At 46.3% G+C, this 25,145-nt stretch overlaps 1 protein-coding gene across 1 annotated transcript in view; it reads left to right on the top strand.

The window, feature by feature from the left end:
• The window catches only part of SIAH3 (siah E3 ubiquitin protein ligase family member 3), a 49,428-nt gene that overhangs the window by 5,339 nt on the left and 18,944 nt on the right, over positions 1-25,145 (top strand). The window contains 2 exon segments of the mRNA XM_072854380.1: positions 20,744-20,759; positions 24,615-24,631. Of these exon segments, the coding sequence (XP_072710481.1) occupies positions 20,744-20,759; positions 24,615-24,631 (33 nt within the window).

Raw genomic sequence — 25,145 nt, 5'->3', positions numbered from 1 at the left:
CTCCATCTGTCGCTGCCGTGGCCTGGTCCCCGGAGCTCCCCTCTCCCATAACCCATTAACCTTGAGCTTGCAGACCCACGCACCTGCACAATCCACAGGACCATGGCATGGGTGAGCAGGGTGGCATGGGCTTTGCTCCAAGTGCACTGCAAAGCAGGGCAGCTCCGAGCTCCAGCGTGGTCTTCCAGAATATCAATTACAGCATCTCCTCGGCAGAGGGAGAGGGACGGGAAGACCCGCCGTCTCAGAACTTTCTGTGTTAATATGCTCCGGCTTCCTTCTCCCCCTCTCCCGCCCCAAACCCACTGTGGAAAGTGAATTATGGCCGTCAACTGGTGCTGCCTCTCATGCTGCAGCTCCGGAGGTGGGATAGAGTGGGTAAACATTGAGTCCTTTCCTACCCACGTTTGATTTTGAGGGTGAATTTCAAGAATAAATCCGACCTGGTTGCAGGACATTTCAATTCAGATGTTATCAATGGGAGACTGCGCCATTATTATAATATTAGAGAAATGCCTCTCCCCTTGACAGGGTGTTTGACAGCAGGGTGAGGAGTAGCCATCAGACACCACCACATATTGCTTTCTAACCCACCCACTCTGATACAGCTCATTATATCAAGAATTTCTCAGTGCAGCCCTTTGGGCTAGACATAACAGCCCAGATACCTCCCTCAGGAGAAATACTGCCCCAAAGCAATTGCCGTGGCTAGCACATGGGGTGCAGAGGAAAGAGGGATGTTTTAATATAAGCCTTGATTATACAAAATGAGCGATGAGGTCTCAGTCTGCTTCCCAGCAGATGTAAGTCACACCGGGACATTCCCACAACTGGCATTAATTAGCACACGTTGCTGCTTGCCTCAGTAGAGAAGCCAAGCACTGAGTATGGTCCTGCAAGGCTCAGATGTTAAAAAGTCCCAGGCCAGGTTGCCAAGCATTGTGAATTTTGCCTTAAAGTCAGAATTTACAGAGTACAAATTCTTGTTTAATCTTTCAGATGCTCTCCTGGTACCAAAGACCTCCCAGCACACGTAGCTGTGGGCACTTAGAAACTTCCTTTTTTTTCTCAGAGACAATCTGAGGTTCTTAAGTTATCCAAGAAATTGAGTTTAAAGGAAGCGCAGCAGATCCTGAAAGCTCCGGTAAAGCAAGGGAAAGGAGCTGCTGTGGCTGTGCCCTGTCTGCCCAGGGTGTCCGTGCTTCCTACACCATAGAAAGACCATAATCCTTGTCCTGCCTGGCTCAGAGCCGAGACTTTGGGTGTCGCCCCTGGCACCCCCAGAGCCTTCCCATCACAGTGGGTAATCAGCATCTGTCAGCCTGGTGCAGAAGAGGGAAAAACTGAATCCTGCAATAATTTCATCAGGGAGAGTGTGGGGGAGACAGTCTTTACGCAGCTTTACTGGGGAGGGAGTGAGGTAGTGAGGAGCACGGGAGACACAGCCACGCTCTTCTGGCTGCAGGAGGCCGGGGTGGCGAGGACCACTGCTCCCCCGGCGTGGTGGGAGCGATGACCGTGGGAGCGATGACCGTGACGGGCTGCCCTCAGCACCTCTCGGTGGCATTGGCACTGGCACACATGGCATGGCACGGCACAGTGCAGAGCTGTGGTCCTCCTTGGAGCTGCTGGAGGTGGGTGCCAGGAGGTGCACGCACCACAAAAAGGAGAGAATTGCTTGGGAGAGCTGAACAATATTTAGGTAATACGCTGGGCCTGCTTTTGGTGTGATTTTTGTAACAGGGGAGCAGAACTGAGCCACCACATTGAGCCGATCTGGGTCCAGCTTCTGATGGAGCTGGGGAGAGCCTGAGCCTGAGTTCTCCACTTGGGTCCTTCTGGAAGTGGGAGCAACTTCCCAGCCCACAAATGTACATGCTTTATTTGGAAATGGAAAGCATGGATGTTGAGACATTAAACACCTTGCCAGAATGCATTATTTTTCTTTCTTTCCATAGCTTGTCTCTTTTCGTTAAATACCTTTTCTTCTATGCTATTGTTCCTCCTCATCCTGTCCATTCCCTGCTATACCAAAGTCTTAAAGCAAAAGATTCTCCTTACCTGTTCAATAACCTAATTTTGGCCTTTTTTTACTCCTGCTGAAAGCAAAACATCACTAATTTCACTACAACTTTGGATCTCTTATTTTCCTCTAAGCTCTTTCAGAAGAAATCACAATCATTCAATCCACAGCTTGTTCGGTGCCACCAATTTACCTATTGACAGATGAAGTCCTACTTTAAAATTTTCTCCACCAAGACAAGGAGAGCTACAAAAAGCAGTGAAATGTTGCTGTCACAACTCACTGATGCAGCTGGCGAGGAAGCCAAGTGCCTTACGTGCCTGCAAAGCCTAATTGCCATCATGTACTGGATCGGGGCTTGGGCAGGCAGGTCCAGCTGGAGGTGCCACGGACACCTGTTGTCCACCCAGCGCAGTGAGCCACGATCACGATCCATTCACTAGTGCTGGCAAAAGATAATATCTTCCCTCTGCTTCGGTATGGTGGTGCAAATCCACTTTCAGCAGGGATTTAAGCTGGCGGTCTGGTGTGTGCACTGCCGAAGCAGGCATATGTCCCTTCTGCTTCCACGCTGCAGGAGCAAGCAGCTGGGCAGGGCAGTGGCCTCAGCTGGTTTTCACAACCTTCCACAAAGCTCTTACCCCTAGGGATTCCTGAGGGCTGTGCTGAATGGCAAAATTTCATCAGTGCATGGAGATCTCCTGAAAATTGCTCTGGGTGACCTGCTGCTAATAGCCACCTGCAATACTCCTGCTTGGCTCTCCCACAGTGTTCTCCTCCAAAGAGGGAAGAGCATCCTGGCACTGCCAATGAATTGCCTGACACATACACAGTGTACAATTTGAAGCACCTTTTTATTTATTTAGAGGCATTTCTGAGCATCTTACATAACATTAATGGATTTATCTTTAGCTCCCCTTTAGTCTCAGCAACAACATGAAAGCGACACTGGGGGACAACGGCAGAGACCTCCGAGTACTTTGCATGTTTATTTTGGTGTACTTTTTTTAAAAGGTAGAAATGTTTGAAACAACTTTGGAAAGGAATTAATCAGTTCTTTCCATACCAGATGTAGTGCTTTCGGTTCTAGTCTTTTCTTCTAGAGCAATTTCATTCTGAGCTGATCCAAACTGAAATCCCTTTTCCTTCCAGATTGGCCTCCCCAGTAAAAAATAAATAATCTGCACAGCTTTAGTGATGTTACTGGTATTTTACACATGGAAATATTAAGCTCCAGAGTGGTTGGCGAATTGCCCATCAAGCCCTGGGAAATGTGTGGTAGAGAAGAGACACAGGTCCTTTGAATATCTTAAACACAAGATCACACACGCTCTCACATCAAGTGCCAGCTGAAATGGAAAGAGAAACAGAGAAATGGAGCATAAATGAATCAGTAAAAGATGAAATCAGTAACGTCCCCTTGTGCAGAAAACAAACACTATAGGTGAGCAAGGAGGCGGCTGCTACGGAGCAGAAAACCACATCAGCAGAGGATGAAAATGTTCTTCCACTCTTAGGGACTGCCATGTGGAAAATAAGCAAAGTAATAAGTGTGAAAATGGAGTAAATAACCACCACACAAGGATTACGTAGGGCAGCTGGGGTAATGGGATGGTTAAGGTCACCTTCAGGCTTTGCAGGAATGAGAGGCTGAAATGGAAATGGCAGGATGGCGGCAAGTGCGGTGATCACGGTAATGCCCTGAACTCAGCAAGGCCACTCAGGGGTTCAGTGTCAAGCATGTGCACAGATTCAAAAATATGTAAGTTTTGCAGGATCAGACCCTTATTTAGACATACTTATTCTAAAAATTATCAAACTTGATCCAGCAAAAGACCATATAAAAAACCTGCTGGAGTCCAGCAAACTTATCCATCTCTTTTGAAGAGCGCAGGGCAGATTGAAGACATCTTCCTCTTTAATAGGGAAGTGAGCCTGGAAGCCTGGATGTCTCGCTGCTGCATTGCAATGTCTGCTCAGATGAGGATGCCTGGTTGCACGCAGGGATATGTTATCTCTGCCGGTTGGACCCCCATAGTATGAAAAGGCACAGGACAGACCAGTGGGGCCAGGCTTTGCTTGTGGGGCAGTATTGTGAGTTCCCCACTTGTACTACCTGAGAGCTGAGGACATCTCTGAGATGCAACGTCTTTTGGAATCTAGGATCAGTGAGATGAATTGTCTTCAAAGGAAGACTGTCTTTCTTGCCACTGACAATCAAGGAAGCCAGAAGACCAGCTTGGGATGGATATGTCATTTTCATCTAGCTGAAGTTAGATGAAATGAACCCCACTGATACCCTGCAGTTCCTTTGACTTATGCAAAAGAAAACCCAATCAGGATAATTGTCTCCTTAAGATAAATCCAGAAAGTTTGGGCACAGTAATAATTAGTATTATATTCACTACTGTTTTACACAGGTTTAGGTAAGACAATCTTCCTTCCACTTCCCAAAAGCAAGTTTTGAGGGAGATTTCAGATACAGCAAAAAAGGTCTGGCAACATAACTGCAGGGTGAGAGCTTTCAATTTATTTCTACTAGAAGGAACTCCCCATCAAGAAAAAAGTAGGGAATAACTTTCTGGCCTAATTGACAATAGAGAATTTCAGGCAAAGCAACCGAATAGACCATGGATGCTGTCACCATTGCCAGGTAAGACAGAGGGACAAAGGTAAATATAGGGTCATGTATCAGGGACAGAATAACCCCATGCAACAGTGCAGGCTGGAGGCTGAGTGGATAGTAAGAAGCTTTGCAGAAAAAGCCTTGGGGTCCTGGTGGACAAGCTGAAAGTGAAACAGCAATGTGCCCTTGTGGCAAAGGACAACCTCATCCTGGGCTGTGTTAGCAGGAGTGTAACCAGCAGGTCCAGGTGAATGATTATTACCCTCTGCTCGGCACTTGTGGGACCACATCCAGAGTATCGAGTCCCATTTGGGGCTCCCCACCACAGGAAAAGCATTGACACAGAGGAGCAAGCCCAGTGAGGGGCACCAAGCTGGTCAGGAGGCTGGAGCAGAGGATGGAGGAGGAGAGGCAGAGGGCTGTGCTTTCTCAGCCTGGAGAAGAGAAGGGAATTGCTGCCTACAGTTAACTAATGAGACTGTATAGAGAAAACAGAGCCAGGCTCTTCCCAGAATAGGAAGAGCCAGACATAAGCTGAACCAAGGGATATTTTGACTAGGTATGAGGCAAAAAGTCCTTCTCATGGGAGTGGTGAGGCACTAGCACAGGCTGCCCAGAGAGGCTCTGCCATCTGCATCCTTGGAGATTTTATAAACTTGATGGGACCCTGAGAAACCTGACCTGTCTTTGCAGTTGACTGTCCTTTGAGCAGGGACTGCACAACGCAATGCCCAGAGGTTCTTTCTCACCTGAATTGTTCTGACCCTGCAACCCTACATAAAACCAGAGCTTGGTGTGCAAGGAAGGGTGCAGCAGTATAAGGGTCTCAAGAGCAATCATTGAATGTTTGCGTCAACAATGACCAAGTCGTATCTGAAAGACCTATCTGAAAACGGTGAAGAAGGCAGACAGGCAGACATGTGGGACACACTCAGGAATCCAGATCAGCACAGGAGACTGACACCAGTGAAAAAGTATGGAGCTATACCAGTTAAACAAGTAGCTGGTAATTTAAACTTGTCGGAAGTGCAAATCCTTATGGTAGTCCAAAGCCCAGGGTTATTACTGGCTAATGAAATCAGTCTGGATTGGAAAGGAGGTCACTGTGGCAGATGAGGGATGGCAAAAGACAGCAAGACATACTTCAAAATATGCTTTGGGATAAGCACCCTTATTGGTAATTACAAGCAATACAAAATAAACTCTGAAGGGGAGAGGACAGATTGTTTAACATCTATCGGAAAAGACTCTGCACCGTGGCACAAGGGTAAACATGTTCCTAAAGAGTACTGAGTGGAGCAAATAACGTGGAGCAAGTCACGTGGAGCAAATAATCCACTTGGACAAATCTGCCTTTCATTCTCCTTATGGGATGGCTGCCAGCAGAACAAACTTTCCCTGGGTTTATTCAATTAACTGCTTCATGATTACCTTCCCCCTACGGCAGGATCCCTAATGCTTCAGACCTGCTTTCTGGTGTGTGAGCTGTGTTAATTAGCTGTGTAAAGAGGTACAAGGCAGAGAGGCTACTTAGGTAGTGTAATTTCTGTTCCCTGCCTGGATTCTGGGTCTGCTCACAGGCTCGATGGAGTCCCTCTTTTTCTGTCTATCTTTGATCAGTGAAAGCCAGAGGTGCTACACAGATTTTGGTGACTTAGGATGCAATAGCATCACTAGAGGTGAGGAAATGCTGATTTACCCAGCCGTTTTAGGCCAGCTCATGGTTTGCAGTACGGCAGTCTGTGGGTGACCTGTATTTTGTTGGGGCAGCTTAAAATGACTCCCACATGACTTTGTTGGTCCCTTAAAAGCTGTCATTGCCCTGGTGCAGGAGCAGTGGAGGGGGAGGTAAAGCTTGGTCCTCACGCCACCCCTAACCCATTTCACAGGCCTTTGTGGGTTTATTAAGAGTTTGCATTAGTATGTCAGACTGAAGAGGCAGCTGAAATGCAGGCACATTTTACTCTTTGCTGCCTTGGCTGTGGGAACTTGACTCCCAGCAGTGGCCGTGCAGGCACTGGGATCAGGAATGTCCTAGGCCACCCTAGCAAGCTTCACCAGAGGATGTCTGACAGGAGTCTGAGGCGTTGGTCCTTGAAAAATGTTCTGCTGGTGTTTAAGGTTTATTGGTTTGGGGGAAGATGTTCACGTTTCATTTTCTTTCCTCACATTCCTACAAAATAGTTGTGATGTGGTCAGGGGCTTGTCTGGCTCATTTAGTTCCCTCTCTGCCATCATTCTGGCAAACATTTTTTGGGGACCTCTTTACCCCTGTTGAGTCAAGCAGTATTCCATATAAATATTTGCCTCAAGACAGGTTTAGACCTCTCATTATCTGTGCTTTTGGGAGTGGGTGAAAAGACATGTTTTCCACAGCCACATGCCAATCTTGGCAGAATGCAAGCTCAAAGAAGGCAGCAAAGCAGCAGGAGCACGTTCCTTATAAATAGGGGTGTGTTTACTTCCAGACAATTCATGGTTACGTCTAGGTCAAGATTTAAAGTGTGTCAGGAAAATAGACACAAATGCTTGCAGTAATTCACCATTGCTTCATCTGGTTTCCCCCTTACAGGCAAACTGGAATCTTTTGTCCAATTACAATTCCTGCCTGGAATCTCAAGGTTCTAAATCATATAGGAAATAATACAGCTTTAAAAATAATACAAAACTTTTACTGTGTTTCTTCTGCCATAGAAAATATTTCAAAAAAGAGACTCAGAAATGTTAAGGTCATGCAAGGTTGCACAAACATAACCACTGGTTTGTAAATAACTGATTATAAAGACTGAATTTTCTTTCAGGCTGTTAGTAAAAGATGAAGGCACTATCAGAAAACAGATCTGAAGCCAGCGTAATCTCCAGGAGCTTCACAAGGCAACTGGAGATAATTTTGTGTTGCAGCTAAACACGAGCTTACTGGGAAGGTATCTCTTAATATTTTTTAAGCTTTTAATGATTTTTTAATAATAAGCCAGTGATTAGAAAACAACATCCCAGCCCGCAAATAAATCCAGGCTGCGTCTGGGTATTTTGCCGATTTGCTGCTTTAACTAAAGCAACTTTAATTTGCCAGAGGCCAATCAACAGCCTATAGCAAGAGAACTCAGTCTGATGAAGCAGATGTTGGGGAGGGGAAGACCTTTTCTTTACTCACTCATAGGGAAAATTAATTGATGCTGAAAGCAGCCTTTCAGCGTTTTTTGTAATAGTAACTTTTGCTTCTTGACTTTTACAACATAGAAGAAAGTTGCAGATCAAGTAGCTTCTGAGTTGTTATTAATGCAAAAGGACCTTGATGCTCTCTACAGGCAAGTCACTCAGTGGGTTGCAGCCAACTCCAGTCCTGGCTGACCCGTAATTACAGCTCAAGCACTCCAGTAAGACCTGTGCCACCTGGTGTTTGCAAATAGCTGGGCGTTGGAAGATGAGCAAGAACCTAGTCCAGCCCTCTGCAGTCAAGAAGTCCTACAGCCTAAGTCCAGTTTTGTGGATGATTTGTTTCCCTGCTGGGGAACAGCCCTACCTTTTGCTGGGTATCACCAGACTTCCCCAAGACCCATCCAGTGAGCATCTGTTCCTAAGTTCACGGGCAAAATCAGGCTGAGCTCCCTGGAGAGGACTCAGTGATGACTGACCCAACACTCTGAGCCCAGGCTCCAGCTAACAGTGACAGAGAGTTTGCTGTGCTTACCTCTGTACCCAAAACTGCTTTTCCCCTCCACATAGAAACGCAGCCTTTGAGCTCACCAACAGCACTGGCAGGCTGCCCGACTCCTGCCCTGCTTGCCCCAGGAGCTGGGGTGCGAGAAAGGACGGAGCGGAGATGCAGCAGAGGCTGGATACGAGCCAGGCTGAGCCTAGTGGATAAATAGCTGCATTAGGCGGGTGCTGTGCCTGAACTAATAAGCCCTGCAGGAGACAGGATCTGTTCACTGCAGCATCCTGCCGAGGCGTTGGGGTTTATCTGCCTCCAAACCTGACGGGCGCATCCCCGTGCTGCAGTGATCCATCGTGCCGCTGGAGCCGCAGGGGGGATCAGCTAGCTGGGATGCTCTGCAGGCGCCTATGCTTTTGGTTTCTCTCTCTGTAAACGACGTGGGGGACAATGTTCTCTGGCATCAGTTAGGTGGTTTGGGATGGAGGCCAAAAGAGTCAAATCTCCTGCTGTAGGTTAAGCTGCTGTATGTGTGGCAGGGACCCATCTGCAAAACTGGTCCTGTTGCCATAAACGCTGTGAAGCCGCTGATCCTTTTGGTGTCAATGAGGTTGGGAGGATGTGCTCTTCTGGTCTCACAGTCGGGCTATAAATATCTAAGACCCAAAACGAGGATGCTGAAGCTCTATTGTAGCCACCTAAGTTTATTATTTTTTTACCTTAATCCCTTAATGATGATTATACTGTAAGTAGAAAATATAAAGCATTTTAGGAGCCTAAAGTTATACTTGGAGGGCTCATTAATCCACAGTTAATATGCAGCCACCACTGAGAGGGAATGAAGCAACCATGCCGCCTCAGTATTACGCAGCACGCATTCCTGCCTGCCTTCAGGAGGGAAGCGGAAGATGTCCACTCCACCTGGGACTGCAGGAGTAGGCAGAGGTGGACAGAAGACGATGGTCTGAGGTAGACACCACAGGGCATGTGCAGCCTCCCTAACCTCCCTTGTCATCCTGCATTGGGGTTTTGGGGCAGATCTGCACCAACATCTTGCCTTTTTCCCTAACAAAGACAGCAGAGTAGGCACCTTTTACTTTCAGCTTCCATCCAAAGTAAAATTCAGCCACCTAGGTCAAGGTTGAAGGTACTGCTTTGGAAAGGTGCGTGTGTCAGTGCAGCAACCTCTGTGCTTTTCCCTATCAAAGGCAAAACCCTTGGGAGGTCAATCATAAATCATCTTGGCTTCACGACACCAATGGCTCGATAAAAAAATAAATGTGTGGGAGTATTCGCCAGTGTTATCTTCACTGATAAACAGAAATGCTCTTCATCACTTGGGGTTTTCTTGGTGGTTCCCCATGCACAAGTGTAGTGTCACTACACTTAGATAGTGTCATGAGGTAGTGTCCTCATTCAGTCCCAAGCACGATGAGTTCCCAGAGCTGAAGCAGAGGCAGAAATTGCAGTGTCTGCAGTACAACCAGCCAGTAGCGGGGGTTTAATTACAGGAGGGGTTTCATTCTCATAGAAAATGTCCTAATGTCACACAGCAAATAAAAAAACTTGTCAGCTCAGTGATCTTCAGGAGGTTCTTAACTGGCAGAAAATTCAAGGGGGTACTGTGCACTGCCTGAGGACAGGGTAAAACAAGAATGGAGGAGCATGTCAGGCAACAGTAGATGTACAGGAGCATGTCAGGTAATAGTAGATGTACTACGTGGTCAAAGGCCTTTGGTGTTCCTTTGTCCTGCCAGGGAACTTAATTTTCCACATGCCTGTCACCATAGGAAATGAGTACTGAGGCTGTCACAGTCCCAAATGATTTATTTTGTGTGTGTGTTATCTTCACTTCCAGTGTGTGAGATAAGGCTGAGGCTACTCATGTGCTGGCCAGGCTATGGGACCAGCTGAACTGCATCTCGGACTCAGTACAGTGTCACGGCCAAATCTCCAAAAAGGCGCAAATCCCATCAACCCTGGACAGCTGCTTTTGTTGCAAAGCAAAGAGAGAAGCAAGAGCAGGAAGCCTGCCTTTCTGGTGGGCTTGCCTCTCAAACCCAGTCCCAAAGGTGAAGAAGGGAAGAAATGCATGTGCTCAGAGGGGTAAATCCTTCTCTGGACCAGAGCAGCAGGGGTGCAGGGCCCCCCAAGGTCCCAAGCCTGGAGCTGTGCCCTGTGGCACCCGCGTGGGTGCTACCCTGGTGGGAAGCGACCTGTGGTGTACACACAGCATTGGCAGCTGCCCCAGACTTCACGGTCAGGAAACGGACAGGTCATCCTCAAAATATAACAGCTTTCTGCGAATCGGCCCCCTCCTTCCTGCTCTGTGCTGCCCTCATTGCTAATGTGGACATATCCTCTGCGCCTCCTCTAATCCAGAAGCTATGCCTGGGGAAGCAATAAATGCCATACCATGATGTGATGCTCCTGATTTTCCAGAATTTTTATCTAAGCATAATCCACTGATGTTATTTAATTATCATAAAGCAGCTGCCTTATAGCATCCAAAATACATCTATTTGCCTTAATTTTACAGTATGGTAATTAACTACCAACGACTTATTTAAAACATATTTACAGAGGGAAATGTCAGAGATGCATCACTTTTTCATGCCCAGTAAATGCACCCACAGTAACCAATTTGGTATTTAATTAGCTTGCTTATGAGCTCACCTCTGAGAAAAATTATTTCAGAGAATGTGTTAGCTATGATGCTTAAGCAGGTTTTCAGAGAGAGGAAGCACCAGCTGCAGGTCAGCAACAATTTTTTGCTTTATTATGTTGGGGTGTTTTGCTGTTCATACAGGCTTAACGTAGTTATGGCCTTCACATCATTTTTAAGTTAAACTATTAACCACACAGAAAATCGATATGCAATAGAACAATGTTAATTAAGCGAACCGTAAATCAACTCTTCTGTAGACACAGCAGGTACCAAAGACTTTCATAAAACTCCTGGCCTGTCATCATCAAAGGAGAGGAGACTGTTACCATGAACAACACATTTCTGTGCATCAGATCTGGGTTAAGTAATACATACACGCTAACAAATATTAATTGGGAAGGGAATTTGTGTCTGTCAGGACCTAGTAACAGTGCGGTCCTTCAAGGGTTCCTTCTGCTGTAGCTCCTTGCACAAGATGGGAATCGCACAAGTTAAATGGCTCTTCCATTTCTGCATCGTGCTCACAGATATCATCCTCCTGGGAAGTGCAGCGCTGGTCCCTCAAATGAGGGTCATACCACCATCCCCTGTGAGCACTGAGCTGCCTCTTAGCCACCAACCCCAGGAACCCCAGAGCATTACATGTGTGTCTTCTTTGGGCTAAATGAAGTGCGAGTTGCAAGGCTGAGGATCTTCCACTGCTCGTCACTGACCGTGTGTCCTCGCAGCATGTTCATCCATCGCTGAGGACAAGCATCCGGAGGGAGCCTGCGAAGCTGGCGGCAGGGGCAGGGGAAAGGAGGGATCCTGTTTTGAAACTTTGCTGACATAACACAGGGTGAAGCTTTGGTGAGGGTACAGTGAAATTTTCTTGCCTCCCAGACATAAACTCACATCCTTTAAAGCTAGAAGAGGCTCTTATGGTAACCTAACCAGGCCAGCTGCACAAATCCAAAGGCAAGATCCTTTCTCAGGAGCTTAAGGCTCCTGAGACTTCAGCTTCCTGATGTCTTTTAGAAAGACCTCTAGTTTGGACACAATTACTTTCATCGATAAAGATCACATGTCTATGGGCAAAATATTATATTTTTAGAAATGATCCTATTAACAGAAAAAAAGGCTACATTTGATTACCTCGGAAGGGCTTTGGGGAAGCTGGGAAGGGGCTGCTCGGTGTTTTCTTTTTCCTGAATGTTAACGAAATAACAGCAACTTGAGATCCTACACAAAAGCCTGGAAATTATGTATTTCCCCCCTCCTGCTCGGGAGAACTTTGATATCCCCACAGAAACACTATGTCTGTTGTAAAAAACAGAGTAACTTTGCTGGGGGTTGGCAATGAAATAACCCCAGAAAAATCAATTACAGCTGACTGACAATAGAGGTTTGTATCGATTTGGTGAGACTCCCCTTCCTTGGGATAGTTTTGCAATAGCCTTGCATTCCCTCGGTGCTCACCGCATCAGCCTCTTCCCTCCACAGCGGCTTTCCCCCTGCTCCTCTCTCTCCCAGCTTTCGCAGGTGCAGTTACAGCTCATCTCGACTGCTGGATCAGCACTTCATGCCCTCTGAGGCTTCGTGAAAGTCACTCCAGCTTGCAAAACCACTGACTGGTGCTTCAGCACTCTGTAAAAGCCAGCAATGTCTGCACACACCACTTACCCCCCACAGCAGAGTCCCAGCTCTCCCCACTGCATTCCCACAGTAGCTGCAGTGTCCTCCCCCTGCCCCATTTTGCCAGATTACTCCTTAACTTTCCCCCCAGCCTCATCCAGACCCACCCAGCTGGTTTCCCCATCCAGGAGCGGACAGACAGCACTCTCCCTGCGGAGCATCTGCTCCTGCAGGCTCCTGAAGCAGCCCACATCAGGGAGATCAGCTGTGGGCTTTCTGCTCCCTCAGCCTTGGGGGTACCAGCCTGGCAGTGTTACAATGCCATAATGCCCCACTGCTGTTCTAATTAAATATCGAAACAGGGGACTGGATCTTCTTGTACTTCTTTTTTTTTTTTTTTTTCCCCTGCAGTAGAGAGGCCACAGTGCATTGGTCTGGAAAATATCATGCTTGTCTTTGGCAAATAGCCAGGCTCTCATAAAATGTTCCTCAAGTAGAAACGCCCAGTCTGCTTATAAATACCATCACCTATGTTTTAGAGCTGGAAAAACCAAGGCCTTTCTGAGGTTAAGTCAAGGTCTGCAACACAGAAAAGAGAAAACCCCAGTCTCCTCTCTTTTCATTAAGGAGGCATTCTCAGTCATTCTGTGGAATGAGAGATGAAACCTCTTCTGAAGTCAGGGAAAGTCTCAGGGGCTCAGCACTTATAGGTTCACACTTCCCATCAGCAGAAAGAAGGGTTTTTTTTAAAGTTGATCAAAATACATCTGATTTTGAAGTTACAGACAGCCATTAATTATGCTGTTTTCGGAGATAATCAGTCCAGGCACCTGCCACATACAACAAACAGAAATACAGTGCTAAAAAAAACCCCCCTAAATGTAAGCTGATAGCATTTATAATCCAGAAAAGGTGCCCGTTGAAGGACAGACAATATTCCCTATCTCACCGCAAAGTACATGAACCAGGAGCTTTGTGAGGACATTTCAGCTCCGGATAGGGCTGTTGTGCCAGCCCCAACAGTCTGGAAAATAAATTAAGAAAGTTACTTTCAAGTCTGTGCTGCATCATTTCAAGATTACATTAAACTTGTTATCCAAATCATAGAAAAAAAGAAGACGCTGTTAGGTCTCCAGGGGCAAAAGTGCAAATTTCATGCAAGATGCCTTCTATTTGTCCCTGAGGGCAGCGCCTGGGCATCACCCACAGGATGCTGCCTGCCAGCTATGCCTCTAATGGTGATGGTCACAGAGGGGAGACCTACAGCAAATGCCTTCTGCTGATTATTTAAGAGGAAGAGGGAAGTTTTGATTGAATTAAATCTGTGGTAGAATTTACTTAGGATTAAATTACGGCTGAGTTTTATGTCCTTATTTCGTAACGGGGAGTGCATTGTGCTTGTCTTCTTCAGATTTTATCCACCTTTCAACCAGAACTGGAGAATGGAGAGTGGAAGTGGGAGGTGGTTTCAATGCCAAAAAGGGGGACTGGCTTTTGGTCCTTTCCCTTTGGGTATGGTCATCTCCCCATGGGGCAGGTGACAACCCCGGGGCAGGAGAGGCGCCCGACGGAGCTCTGGCAGCAGCAGCTCTGAAGCCGTTCTGCAAACTGAGCTCCCTGGAGAGCAACGGGGTAATTGTCCCGCAAGTGGTTGAATCTGCATTTTTCTGATCACTCGAATTCACTGTGAAACTGATGATAGTGCAGGGCTCGTACTTTTCTTCTGTCTTTTTCTTCCCCTTAATATAGCAGAGCGGCCTGCTATTAATGGACATGCGTTAAACTGCTTGGCACAGCATGTTCAGCACTGAGAGCAGGAAATGATCGTTTCAGGGCCACTGCTAAGAAAACCTGTTGAAGTGTCTTGGGGCAGAGTGAAAATCTAGTACTCGGGGGTTAATTATCTGGAATTTAATGAGGCCAAAAGCCAGGTAGCAATTAAATGTCGGTAGATGGAGAGGGCAGTTTCATAATAGACCTCAGTGGTGAGGCTGGCTTAAAAAGTTTCTGTTCTCTCATCTCAGTGTGTTACCAATATTACCATTTTTGGGGCTGTGCTGTGAACCAGGTTGCTGAAGTGATCTGCATTGCAAACTCTTTTGGGGGATTATATTTGAGCTGTGACATTTCAAAATTAGGCTCAGGTTTCTGCCAAATTGGAGCAACGAAGAAGACATATGTGTGTCCGTGCATGCACGTGTGCATTTGTACACATCACTATAAATGCATTGCAGAAGTGATGTTTGCACAGAGAAAGTACAGTATCAAAGTCCAAGATTGGCGGGTTATGTCTCTACTGCTAAATGAAGGAGGGAGGGGAAGCAATCTCTTGCCTGAAGCTAAATGCCAATGACTTCTTCAACTGGTTAGGGTTAGCTCTCGCTATAGCAACTTCACCTTGGAGAGATGTAGCTGGAGTGGTGCAAACAGAGCCAGGGAGTGAGCTGATAATTCGCATATGTGGATGATGAGGAGTCCAGTGCTTGGGTTCACTACTTGATCTTCTTTTCCGGACATAGCTGTATATCCCTCTGCACTGAATATACCCAGTTCCAGATACCGGCTTTGTGTTTTGGGCCCATCTGTCTGATGGAATGAAATTCAGAATATTTTGGTTTGATTTTTGACCTGCTTAGTTTTATTTATATATGTAAATATATAAATAAAAGGAGGGGGTTTTCACAGTAAATTATACTTTGAGTAAGTCAACAGGAAGTCCTATTTTTTCCTGATTTATGTTAAGAAATACGTGAATAGTTCCTATTCAGTGCTTTTAAGAAAAACATGTTGCATGGTAAAACTCCTGACCACTGTATCATCTGCCATATAGGTGTCTACTTTGCATTAGCCAAAATCCAGTCCTATCCCCTATTTCATCCAGTCCAGTTTTTCTGCAGAGTTCATGTTTCTCTCCGAGCACAATAATCAACAATTGCTGTCATAGCAAGGAGATCAGACACGCTCCCTGGCTTCTCCATACAATATATCAACTCTGGTTATGTAAAATACTACAATAAATTATTACATCAGACAGGATGCAGACAACAGGTTTAAAACACTATGGCATGATACATATAATATGAAATTATAGGCACACTACCTGACTAGGTATATGTGTATATATTAGTTTGCATATGGGGCCTAGGAAAATGTTTGAGGAATTGGAGATCATTTTATTTTTTAAATCAAGAATCAGAATATAACTACTCTGGGCTTGAGCAGACCCCTTTCTTGCCTCTTACAAAAAGACTGATGGTTTTCTTACAGCCATGGACCAGCTCTCTGTCACATATTTTGTTTTTTAAAGCTATAATGAGATCAGCCATAGCTCAGCTTTCCTTAACTCTCTGCAGGCTTGTATCAACGCAGATGTTCATGAAGAACAGATAATGGTTTAAAAGCTCTAATTTTGTTACCCTCTCTGCCATCTAAGCTGATCCTAATGTGATTAGGAAAGTCCTTTCTTACTCAGGCAGGGTCAATTCGTCTCAGAGGAGGTAGGGAAAGGAGACACTGAGGGTGCCAGTGTTGGCTCCATGCTCAGAAATGTTATCGTGGCGGCTAGGAGACTTGTTAATGCGGTGTCCTTCATCACATCCAAAGGCAGGGAAGAGCGACCCACTTTAGTCATTCCTTCTTTATTTGCATTTATCTGGAAGCAACGGGCTGCCATGTTTGCACAAGTGCACTTTGTACAAAAAGAGGCTCCCAAACCTAGTCGCCGTGGTTGCACCAGATCAGGCTGGGTTCATCACATCTGATTTATCACACAACTTCACCTCAGTGCGGTGGAGGACCACAAGAAACCCAGTGCATCAGGCAGCAAGCTGCCAAAGTCTTGACACAACATGTTTGGCTGCCAGACCTCCTAAGCATTTAATATCATACACAACCAGACAAGGACAAGTTAATGCAGTCATAAGGAAGTTTAGCTTAAGGTCAGAAAATACCAGGATGCTCCCAAACCATCAGGAGCTCTTGTGAAAAGATAACAGTAACTGAGACAGGGACGAAGCCCTGAAGACATGTTGCTGAAGTGTTGGCCAGTAGGCCGAGATTTGGTTATCAGCACAGGGAACATCATGGGCAGCAAGTTGCAGACCGGAGGGTCGGGGTGGGCTGTGGGGGTCACGCTGGTTTCAGAGCTATGGGCCACCAGAGCGGGGCAGGAGCAGCAGGGAAGGAAGAGTAGAGCTGTAGGATGAAGCCCATCAGAGAGACACATGATATAAGTGATGCTGAATGTATATGTCGTCAGGCCACGTCTGCACTGTGTTTTGGGACAGCCTCACACCAAGGAGGTGTATGGAAAGGTTAAAGAGAAGATCACTTCTCTTCTTTTGCATTCACCTACAGCAGGCCTGGGTGGAGAGAAACACCACTGAGCTTTCGTGTGGGCACTTTCATCTGGCCACGGGATGTAAATTACCACTTCCCTCTGCTGTAGTTCTCCATCAGACATCAAGAATGAACTGATTTTAGAAAGATGGTGTTACCCTATGCCTACAGCCCCCTTCTTCGCCCCTGGCAGTAGGCGGCTGCTCAGCCCCTGCCTTCGCCATCACACCTGAAACATGAGCAGGCTACCACAGCACGGGTTAACCTTCATCTGCAGGGGCTGAAGACCACACGTCCAGTCTTCGCTGCCAGCTCAGCCCATTTCCTTGGGGTCCACCTCTGACAAAGCTAGCATGCCAGTCTTGACCTCATGCCGACGTGCTGCCCTGACCTCTTGTTTCTTATGCACTTATTTGCTGGTCGTCCTGGTGCAAATCACAAAATTACCCTGGCAATTCCAGCTGCTGGTGCTCCACACTGCTTGCTGTCCATGCGGTTCCTCCACTGCAGACAACTGGGGTGTGGTGCGCATCAGCTTGTCAAACTGCGTGGGCGAATGTTCCCTGTAGGTGATTCTAGTGCAGGTCTGAGGTTACTGCTGTCATTTGGGCTGATTGCACACCCTGTGTTTTCTCTGCGTCGTGGTGGGGGATGCCACAGACTGGCTCGTTTGTTTGTCTCTTCTGCCTTGTCTCAGCGTTGTATTGCAAGGTCTTTCCCAGCTACTGGATTGCGTGCAGAGGTGGCTCAGTGCTGTGGATTATCTTTCCCATAAATGGTACAAACACAAGTTTGTTTCCAAATGTGTCATCCTCGGTATTTCAAAATTTTTCACTTCCTGCTTTTTCAGTCTTAGCATTGGGTCATATTTCAGTTTTGTTTGCCAAACTGCACTTTCATTAAGTGTGGGTGTCCCTGCAGCTGGCGTTGTTCAAACAGGAATTTCAGGATTACAATAGTAATATTGCTGAGACCTTATAAAAAGTGGGAATGTTTTTCATGTCCGATGCAACCAGGTGTTATAAAATTCCAGTAAAATGGTTACTTTCAGGCTGTGGCTCCTTGCCTGTTCTGTGGCACCAGAGCCCTGGAAGTGCCATTCCCACTTCCTTAATGTTTCAGCAATGCTGCGAGGGGGCAACAGAGTTTGGTTTATTTCATGCAAATGCCCATTTTCTGGTTTCCTTTCCTTTCGATCTTCACTAGCATTTCTTGCCCTGTTTGCCCTTTGTGGTGGGTTAACCTTGGCCAGAAATCAAGCACCCACCAGCCACTCACTCACTTACCCCCCCCCAGCAGGATGGGGGAGAGAATCAGAGGAGCAATAGTGAGAAAAACTCATAGGTCAAGATAAAGACAGTTTAATAAGGGAAGGAAAGAGAAAAAAAAAACGAACAAGTGATGCAAATGTAGTCACCTACACCTCCCACCAGCAGACCGATGTCCAGCTGGTGTCTAAGCAAAGACTGCTTTGGAAAGGCTACCCACCGGTTTTATTGCTGAGCATGACATTACATGGTATGGAATATCCCTTTGATCATTTGGGGTCAACTGTCCCGGCTGTGTCCCCTCCAAACCTCTCGCCCACCTCCAGCCAACTCACTGAGGGGGCGGAGTGAGGAACAGAGAAGACTTTGACACTGAGCAAGCACTGCTTAGCAGTAACTAAAACACCTGTGTGTTATCAAAACTGTTCTTGTCACAAATCCAAAGCACAGCACCGTAAGGGCTACTGTGAAGAAAGCTAACTCCATCCCAGCCAGACCTAGTGAACCTTATTTTGATTTCACTCCACACCCTCAGTGACTCCTCCCTTCTTGCACACTGCTCTTTTCTGGCCCCAAATATAGAAGATGCCTGGCTAAATGCAGGGTCCCATTTTTCCCAGTGGAGGAAAATAGGCATGCCTAGATTAGATGCAAAAGCAGATCAGGAGGCGAGCCCAGAGGACTATGCTATTTACTTTGACTTTTAGGAGAGCCTGTATTGACTAGACCACATGCAGATGCCTGTGAACTTGTGCTGTTAGGTAAGATGAATCACACTTTCTCTTTGACTTGTTTTTGAAACCTTTCTGTGATCTCAAAACTTTGAAACACAGCGCATAAAACTTTAACCAGATTTCTCTTTTTGAGATCGTAGATACTCATAGCCCAGCAGACTGTCACCTTCTACTACCTAAATGGTCCAGATCTTCAAAGGTATTTTGTTCTGTGACTCTTACTAAAATCTGAATTTTTGTCCCTAAAAGGAGTCAACACCATGACATACTACATCCATCACTTTCCACTTGTGTACAAGTAGAAAAACAACTTTGGCTGCAGTTTTTACCCCTTTGCCTTTGTGGTAACCCCCCCCACACCAACAAATCACAATGAAAGTATTTCATTTTCATTAGCTGGAGGAAGGATGAAGATTAAAAGGGAGAACAAGAACAAAGAAACCGGATTTTCTTCTATTGGTCATGCTGGCTTTCTATGCTGGAGAGAGGAAAGTGTAACCTTCCTTTTCTAGATTACTTTGCTCAGGCACCTTTTGCTATGCACAAAGAGACTCTGTAAGCAGGATATACACAACTTTGAAGTATAACATGGTTATTTATTGGTTGACAGAGACCAGAGATAGCTGGGATTTAATGTGCTACCAGGTTAAGCATTAGTATACTCAGTGTCCCCAATAAGACATCTGAAGAGTCCTTGCTGGCCATCAGGTGGCCAGCCAAGAGTCCAGTCAGCCATCAGGTGGGGAAGGGTTGGTTTCTACTGCACTTGTGACAGGTCCTCAGTGCTGCTGACTTTCCAGTTTCCAGCTCTCTATGTTACCATCTAGGACTTTATATCTTCCCATGCTGGTGTTTTTCTTGTTGGATGCTTGGGTTGTTACCTTTTCCCATCTCATCAATCCTACCTCTGTTTGCCTTTTCATCTTTCTCATCTCATGAGTCACTGCTTTACAGACTTTCTCCCAAGCTCTTCCTCAGTGGTCTGAGCCAAGGCTACGTAGCTGGGCTGAACCAGAGCCAGGCACTGGATCCCTGGATCACAGAGAGCTACGTTTCTAGGAAAAGAGGAGGTTGCAAGTGTGTCAGGGCATAAATGATTTATGGATGCTCAAATCCGCAAGCGATTTTTTGCCAGGCGCCAAGATCAGCAGTGCTCGTGAGGATGCATAGTACAACTGATAGGTCCTGGCACCATGCCAGGCTTGCATGCCACCGGTATCATGTGCCCCATATCTAGGGAACCCCCATACTAGCATTTCAGACTGAATCCCTAGCCTGGCTGAGCCTAGTTTCATTTTTCCCACCCTCTTCTGCAGCCAGAGCCAGCACCAGGCTCAGCCCCCCTTGGCAGAGCAGAGACCTCTAGTACCTGGCCCCTCCTTTTGAATGCACTTTCCCAACATCTTCATTCAAGGTGTCCCCTTTTTCTCTGCTGCCTCTCTGAGACCCATTTGGTGCAAGCTCGGGTGTGGTGTCACAGAGCAGAGTAACTCTTCTGCAGTCAATAGACTGATACCCAAGGTTTTCAGTGGTCCCCCAGTACATAGAGGATGGATAAGTTCACACAATGGATGGTGCCTTAGCCAGTGTAGGGACAAATTGTGATATTTCCTTTACCTGTCCATGAACATGACCTGTTGGGGACTTAAGGCAAGATCCAGCTCCTAAAATACAATTAGATGCTATTTGGTCTCTAACTCCAAAAGACTCACCTGATCACTTAGACACTGTAAGAGCCCCTGTACACCAAAGCTGGCACTGAAAATGCGCTAATGTGCCTAGTGTGCCTCCTTGCCCCCAAAGGGCTGACATCTTAGGACATCATCTTGCTCAGCTCAGCGTCTCCCATTTGTACCTCTCTGGGTGCAAAATCAGGTAGTCCCATGCTCCCCAAGGGACTAGATCCTGTATTTAATTTGTGAGTGCACCCAACACAGAGTGACAGCACGGAGGGCAGGAGAAGACACAACTCCCTGGCAGCAGCTTTCAGTCTACATTTCATTCACTGCTTGCAGAGCAACCTAGAAGTGAGAAGTCTCTCCCATGGGGTGGGAGCCGCATCTCCTACTTCCCACAGGAGTGCCCTGATGGTGGAAGGGATCATGGAAAGGATCACCCTCCACTGTTTCTGTTGAAGTGAGGTCGTCGTGCAGTCAAAACCACAAGCATCTGGGGCTAGAAGAAATATGACTCCATACCCACGTCTCTTCTGGAAACAGTGAACTGCAGCCTGGTTTCTTTTAGCTACTGACTGTCTCCTGTAAAACACAATCCACAAAAACTAGGATTGGATCCTAAATTTATCTTCCCTCACGTCAGCACGCAAACTGTGAAAGCCTCTGCTGTCCCCGTGACTCCCCTGCTCCTAGCAGCGCAGCTTCATAGCGGAGGTGCAATGGCTGTAGTGGAGCTGTGCTGGCTTTGTTCAGCTAATAATTTGGGTTTATAGTGGTTCACGCTTTCTGTATGGTCCTTTTTCAAGGTACTTGTTATGCTCAGTGCTAGAGAAATAATAATAGCAGAAATAATGAGACTGGTAGTACAGTAAAGCAGCCAAGTGAGAAATGCACCGCTCCAGCGCAAGTGAGACCTGTTCTGGCCGCTCAGCATCTGCTCTTCTCCCTGGAGCCACGGCTCCTCTACCAGCAACATCTACAAAACCTTGAGGTGCCTCCACTGAAACATGATGTCACCTGCACCTAGCTGAGCATGTTCAACTGAATGTGACCCTTCGCCAGGTGTCTGTAGTTGTGCTGTTGGGATTTGGATGTATAATGAGAAGCAAAGTTTACTTGAGATACCCTTGCTCCAGAGTGCCAGTATCAGGAAACAAATGACATAGAAGGAAAGTAATGCACTCCTATGCCCATACTATACACTTAAGATTAATTCCCTGTAACTGAAACTGATCGTTCACATAAATCTCACCCTGCTTTTAAGATAGGACATAACCTCAGCTTAATTGATATTCATGCTTGAAGACAAAGAAATCAATTTGGCACATCTGAAGAGCCTTTAGGTTTTTCACAGAGTAAGACTTTCCCTGGTAAATGAGCTTGTCTTTTTATAGGCTCAGGTTTGCAAACACAGAAGATATGCCTTTAATAGTTACACGCACAGATATAGCTCTTCTTGGTAGGCTTGGAAATAAAAACACCTTCTGGATGCATCCTTACCATGGTCTCCTTGGCTTTCAAATGCCCAGACACATGAAAACTTGCACAAATAGTTCCCATTCTTTCCCTCGCTGTCTCACTATTCCAGGATAAGGTGCCCATTTATAATTATTTATCAGTGTGTACACAATCAAGCCCTGTGGAGGCACCTACTGAAATGTGGGTATGCCACTTCCATTCCTGTTTTATTATTTTTTAACCACTGCCCACACAGTAACAGCCTCAGATTCAGGTGAAAGTGCACAGATTAGGTGCAAAAGCTCATTTTACCATCAAACCTGAAGCATGGACATATCAACATAAAAAGTATAATGTGTGAGAAAGCTCAGCCCCATTTCTGGCTGACTGGAGTTTGGATGGGGTTAGCTGCATACCCTCACAAGCACACCCTCCCTTAAAGCTCTGAACCAAGCAGGCGGGAGAGCAAGGAGTCTGTGCTAGGTTTTGAAATGAGCTTGTACAGCAGGTTCACTGCACGCTTATCATGCCTTGTAACATGCACTGCCTCCATGTCCTACAATTTATGTGCTAAGTGTTTCTAATATAGCAACCACATTGATTTCAAGGGCAGTTTGCAGAGCTGTGTGACTCTTCAGCTGACAGGGAAGGTAAAGCCTGACTGCCCTCTTCTCGCTGTAGAAGAGCTGCGGCTGAGGAGTTGAAATCGGTCAAAAAGAGCTGCTGACACAATGTGCGCTTGAAGGAAGAGATGTTTTTTTACATAGTGCCTTATGAAAACAAACACGTACCTGACATGTAACTGCATCTTGACATAAGATGCCAAAAGAAAAAGCCTTCCATGGGAAAGCGCTTATTATTTTCCCTTCCAAATGACCGAGTGCTTAGGAAAGGTGCCAAAAGATGTCCCTGAAGGCTGACAGTCTCTGTGCAACCATTAACCTTCAAGGCCTTGGGAAGCAGCACATGAACTCCCCTGATGTGAATTTCTGCCTCTTGCCTGCGCAAGCTGAGCCACCTCTGGGCATAGGAAATTCGGGAACGGCTGTATTCACCAAGCCACAGCAGGCCAAAGCCACAGCACCAACTTGCAATCATCCATGCTGGGTGATGGCCAGCACTCTCCCTGGATTTGCCCCGTGCCAGCAAGCCCTCGGCTCAGAGAGACCAGGGACTGTTCCCACCAGGCACAACGCAGAGGTCACCCTGTGTGAGAGGGGAGTTGGACCACATGGACACAAGCCGTGCCACTTGTCTTCAGGGCCAAGGAATGGCTCCTGGCCTGTTTTATTGACCTGTATAAAGGCTGATAAATTAGACATGAGGTCTGGGTTTGAGGTCTGGACCTTGACCACCTGCACCACTTGTTCCTTGGCATGGGTTCAGGCTGCCCTGTTTCCCTTCAAAGAAGGTCTGTCCCTAAGCCAGGTTGGGAGCTTGGGACCAGAGATCTGTCCCTAGACCTCCTTTATTTGGCAGTTTAGGCCTTGCATATAAGACCTGTGCATCATTGTCCTTTAAAGGCTGCAAGCCAGAGTGAAAACAGGGATGCTTTCTTTGCCACATGGAGTCTTTCACACAAGGGACCAGGTGTTATAGAGTTTTTCAGCTAGAGGGTTGGTATCAAGGTACATCTTCACATGGAAAAGAAAGGGCATGGAGGTACTCCAGGCAACTAGCTGAGATCCTGAAAGCAGTTTAGGGTTAGAGTGGGATGCTGAGGGTCCTGTCTCATGGCTCAGTTAGGGCAGAGTTCAGGGAAGAGCAGAGATGTTATGAGGAGAGAATAAATTCATAAAAGCACTAATCTGAAGAAGGACATGGGCACAACAAGGGGGCCATGTTTGAGGCAACGTGGGCACAAGCCAGTGCAGGGCCAGGAAGATGGATCAGGAAGAGACAGAATCAAAGGGCTGAGGATGACCAGGAAGCTCAGGGGCCAAGGCAGGAGCAGGGTGGGATTTGTCTCAGCTGACTGTAGGAGCTGAAAACCAGATGTCTGCATCCGAGCTCAGCTTATTCACCCTCAACTCCCCTTACAGGCAGTGGAGAGAGAAATAGCCAAGCGATGCCAGAATCAGGACAACGACAGACTGAACTGGAAAGGAAGTTTAGCTATAACTCTGCCGCTCTACAGCTTCATATGGTTTAACTTAATCCTGATGTTATTTCATATACAGGCTTCTCTAATTTTTCAGCCTGCATTCCTTTAACTACAGTCACCTGTGTAAGGCCAGTAGCAAGGAATGCCAGCAAAAGGGCATTTGCAAGTCACTTTAGGTTGATACTGGTGTCACTGATGCTCATTTTCACATCTGACTGTTAAAAAAGAGTTTTAGTTTAACTTGCTCCATATCTTAGTGTAAATTTGCTGCTTAAAACTCTTTTTTTACCTCAATTTCTCATTCTGAAACATTCACTTTCCTCTCATCTTCTGCCAGTGTCACCTTGATGTCCATCACCTGGAGTTCTGACCATGTTTCCCCTTTCCTGTTCTCTTACTGTCCCTCCTACTTCACCACCTGGGTTGCATGGCTTGAAAAATACTAAGCAGCCATCACTGTCACCAGGGCTTGGCACCTTTCTAAATACAAAAGGAAATAAAATATTGAGCGATAATAAGTGAAAATGAAACAAGGAACAGTATGGCAGACCACCACAATGTTGAGGTTCTTGAATCACAAGGTTTTTTTCCTTGAACCATTCTCATTTCATGAGATCATCCATGTAACTACTGTGTAACCACGGGCAGTACCAGGCCCACAGCTATTTAACACAACACCAAGTCTTCTCCATAACCTATTAATTTGGATGATCTCTGACCAGTTTAAGCTGTGGCTGATTCAGATCCTGTACATCTCTGCTGAGGATGATTGCCGTTCTGATAAACAGCAACAGAGTGAAAGGAAGAAAGCAGCATGGGCCTGTTCCTCCATTTACTTAATGTATCCTCAACAGCATTGCCCATGTAATATATCTGTTACCAATCAATACTTGATATAATTTTAGCAAATGGTGCTGGAGGCAGCCCAAAAGATAAAGCAGATCTTTGTGTAAAATAGGCAGCAGGAACAAATGAGGAGAA

The sequence above is a fragment of the Ciconia boyciana genome, chromosome 1, assembly GCF_034638445.1.
Source record: "Ciconia boyciana chromosome 1, ASM3463844v1, whole genome shotgun sequence".
In the NCBI taxonomy this organism is placed as follows: Eukaryota; Metazoa; Chordata; class Aves; order Ciconiiformes; family Ciconiidae; genus Ciconia; species Ciconia boyciana.
Note: the sequence above shows the minus strand (reverse complement) of the source record. Positions and strands in the feature narration are given on the sequence as shown.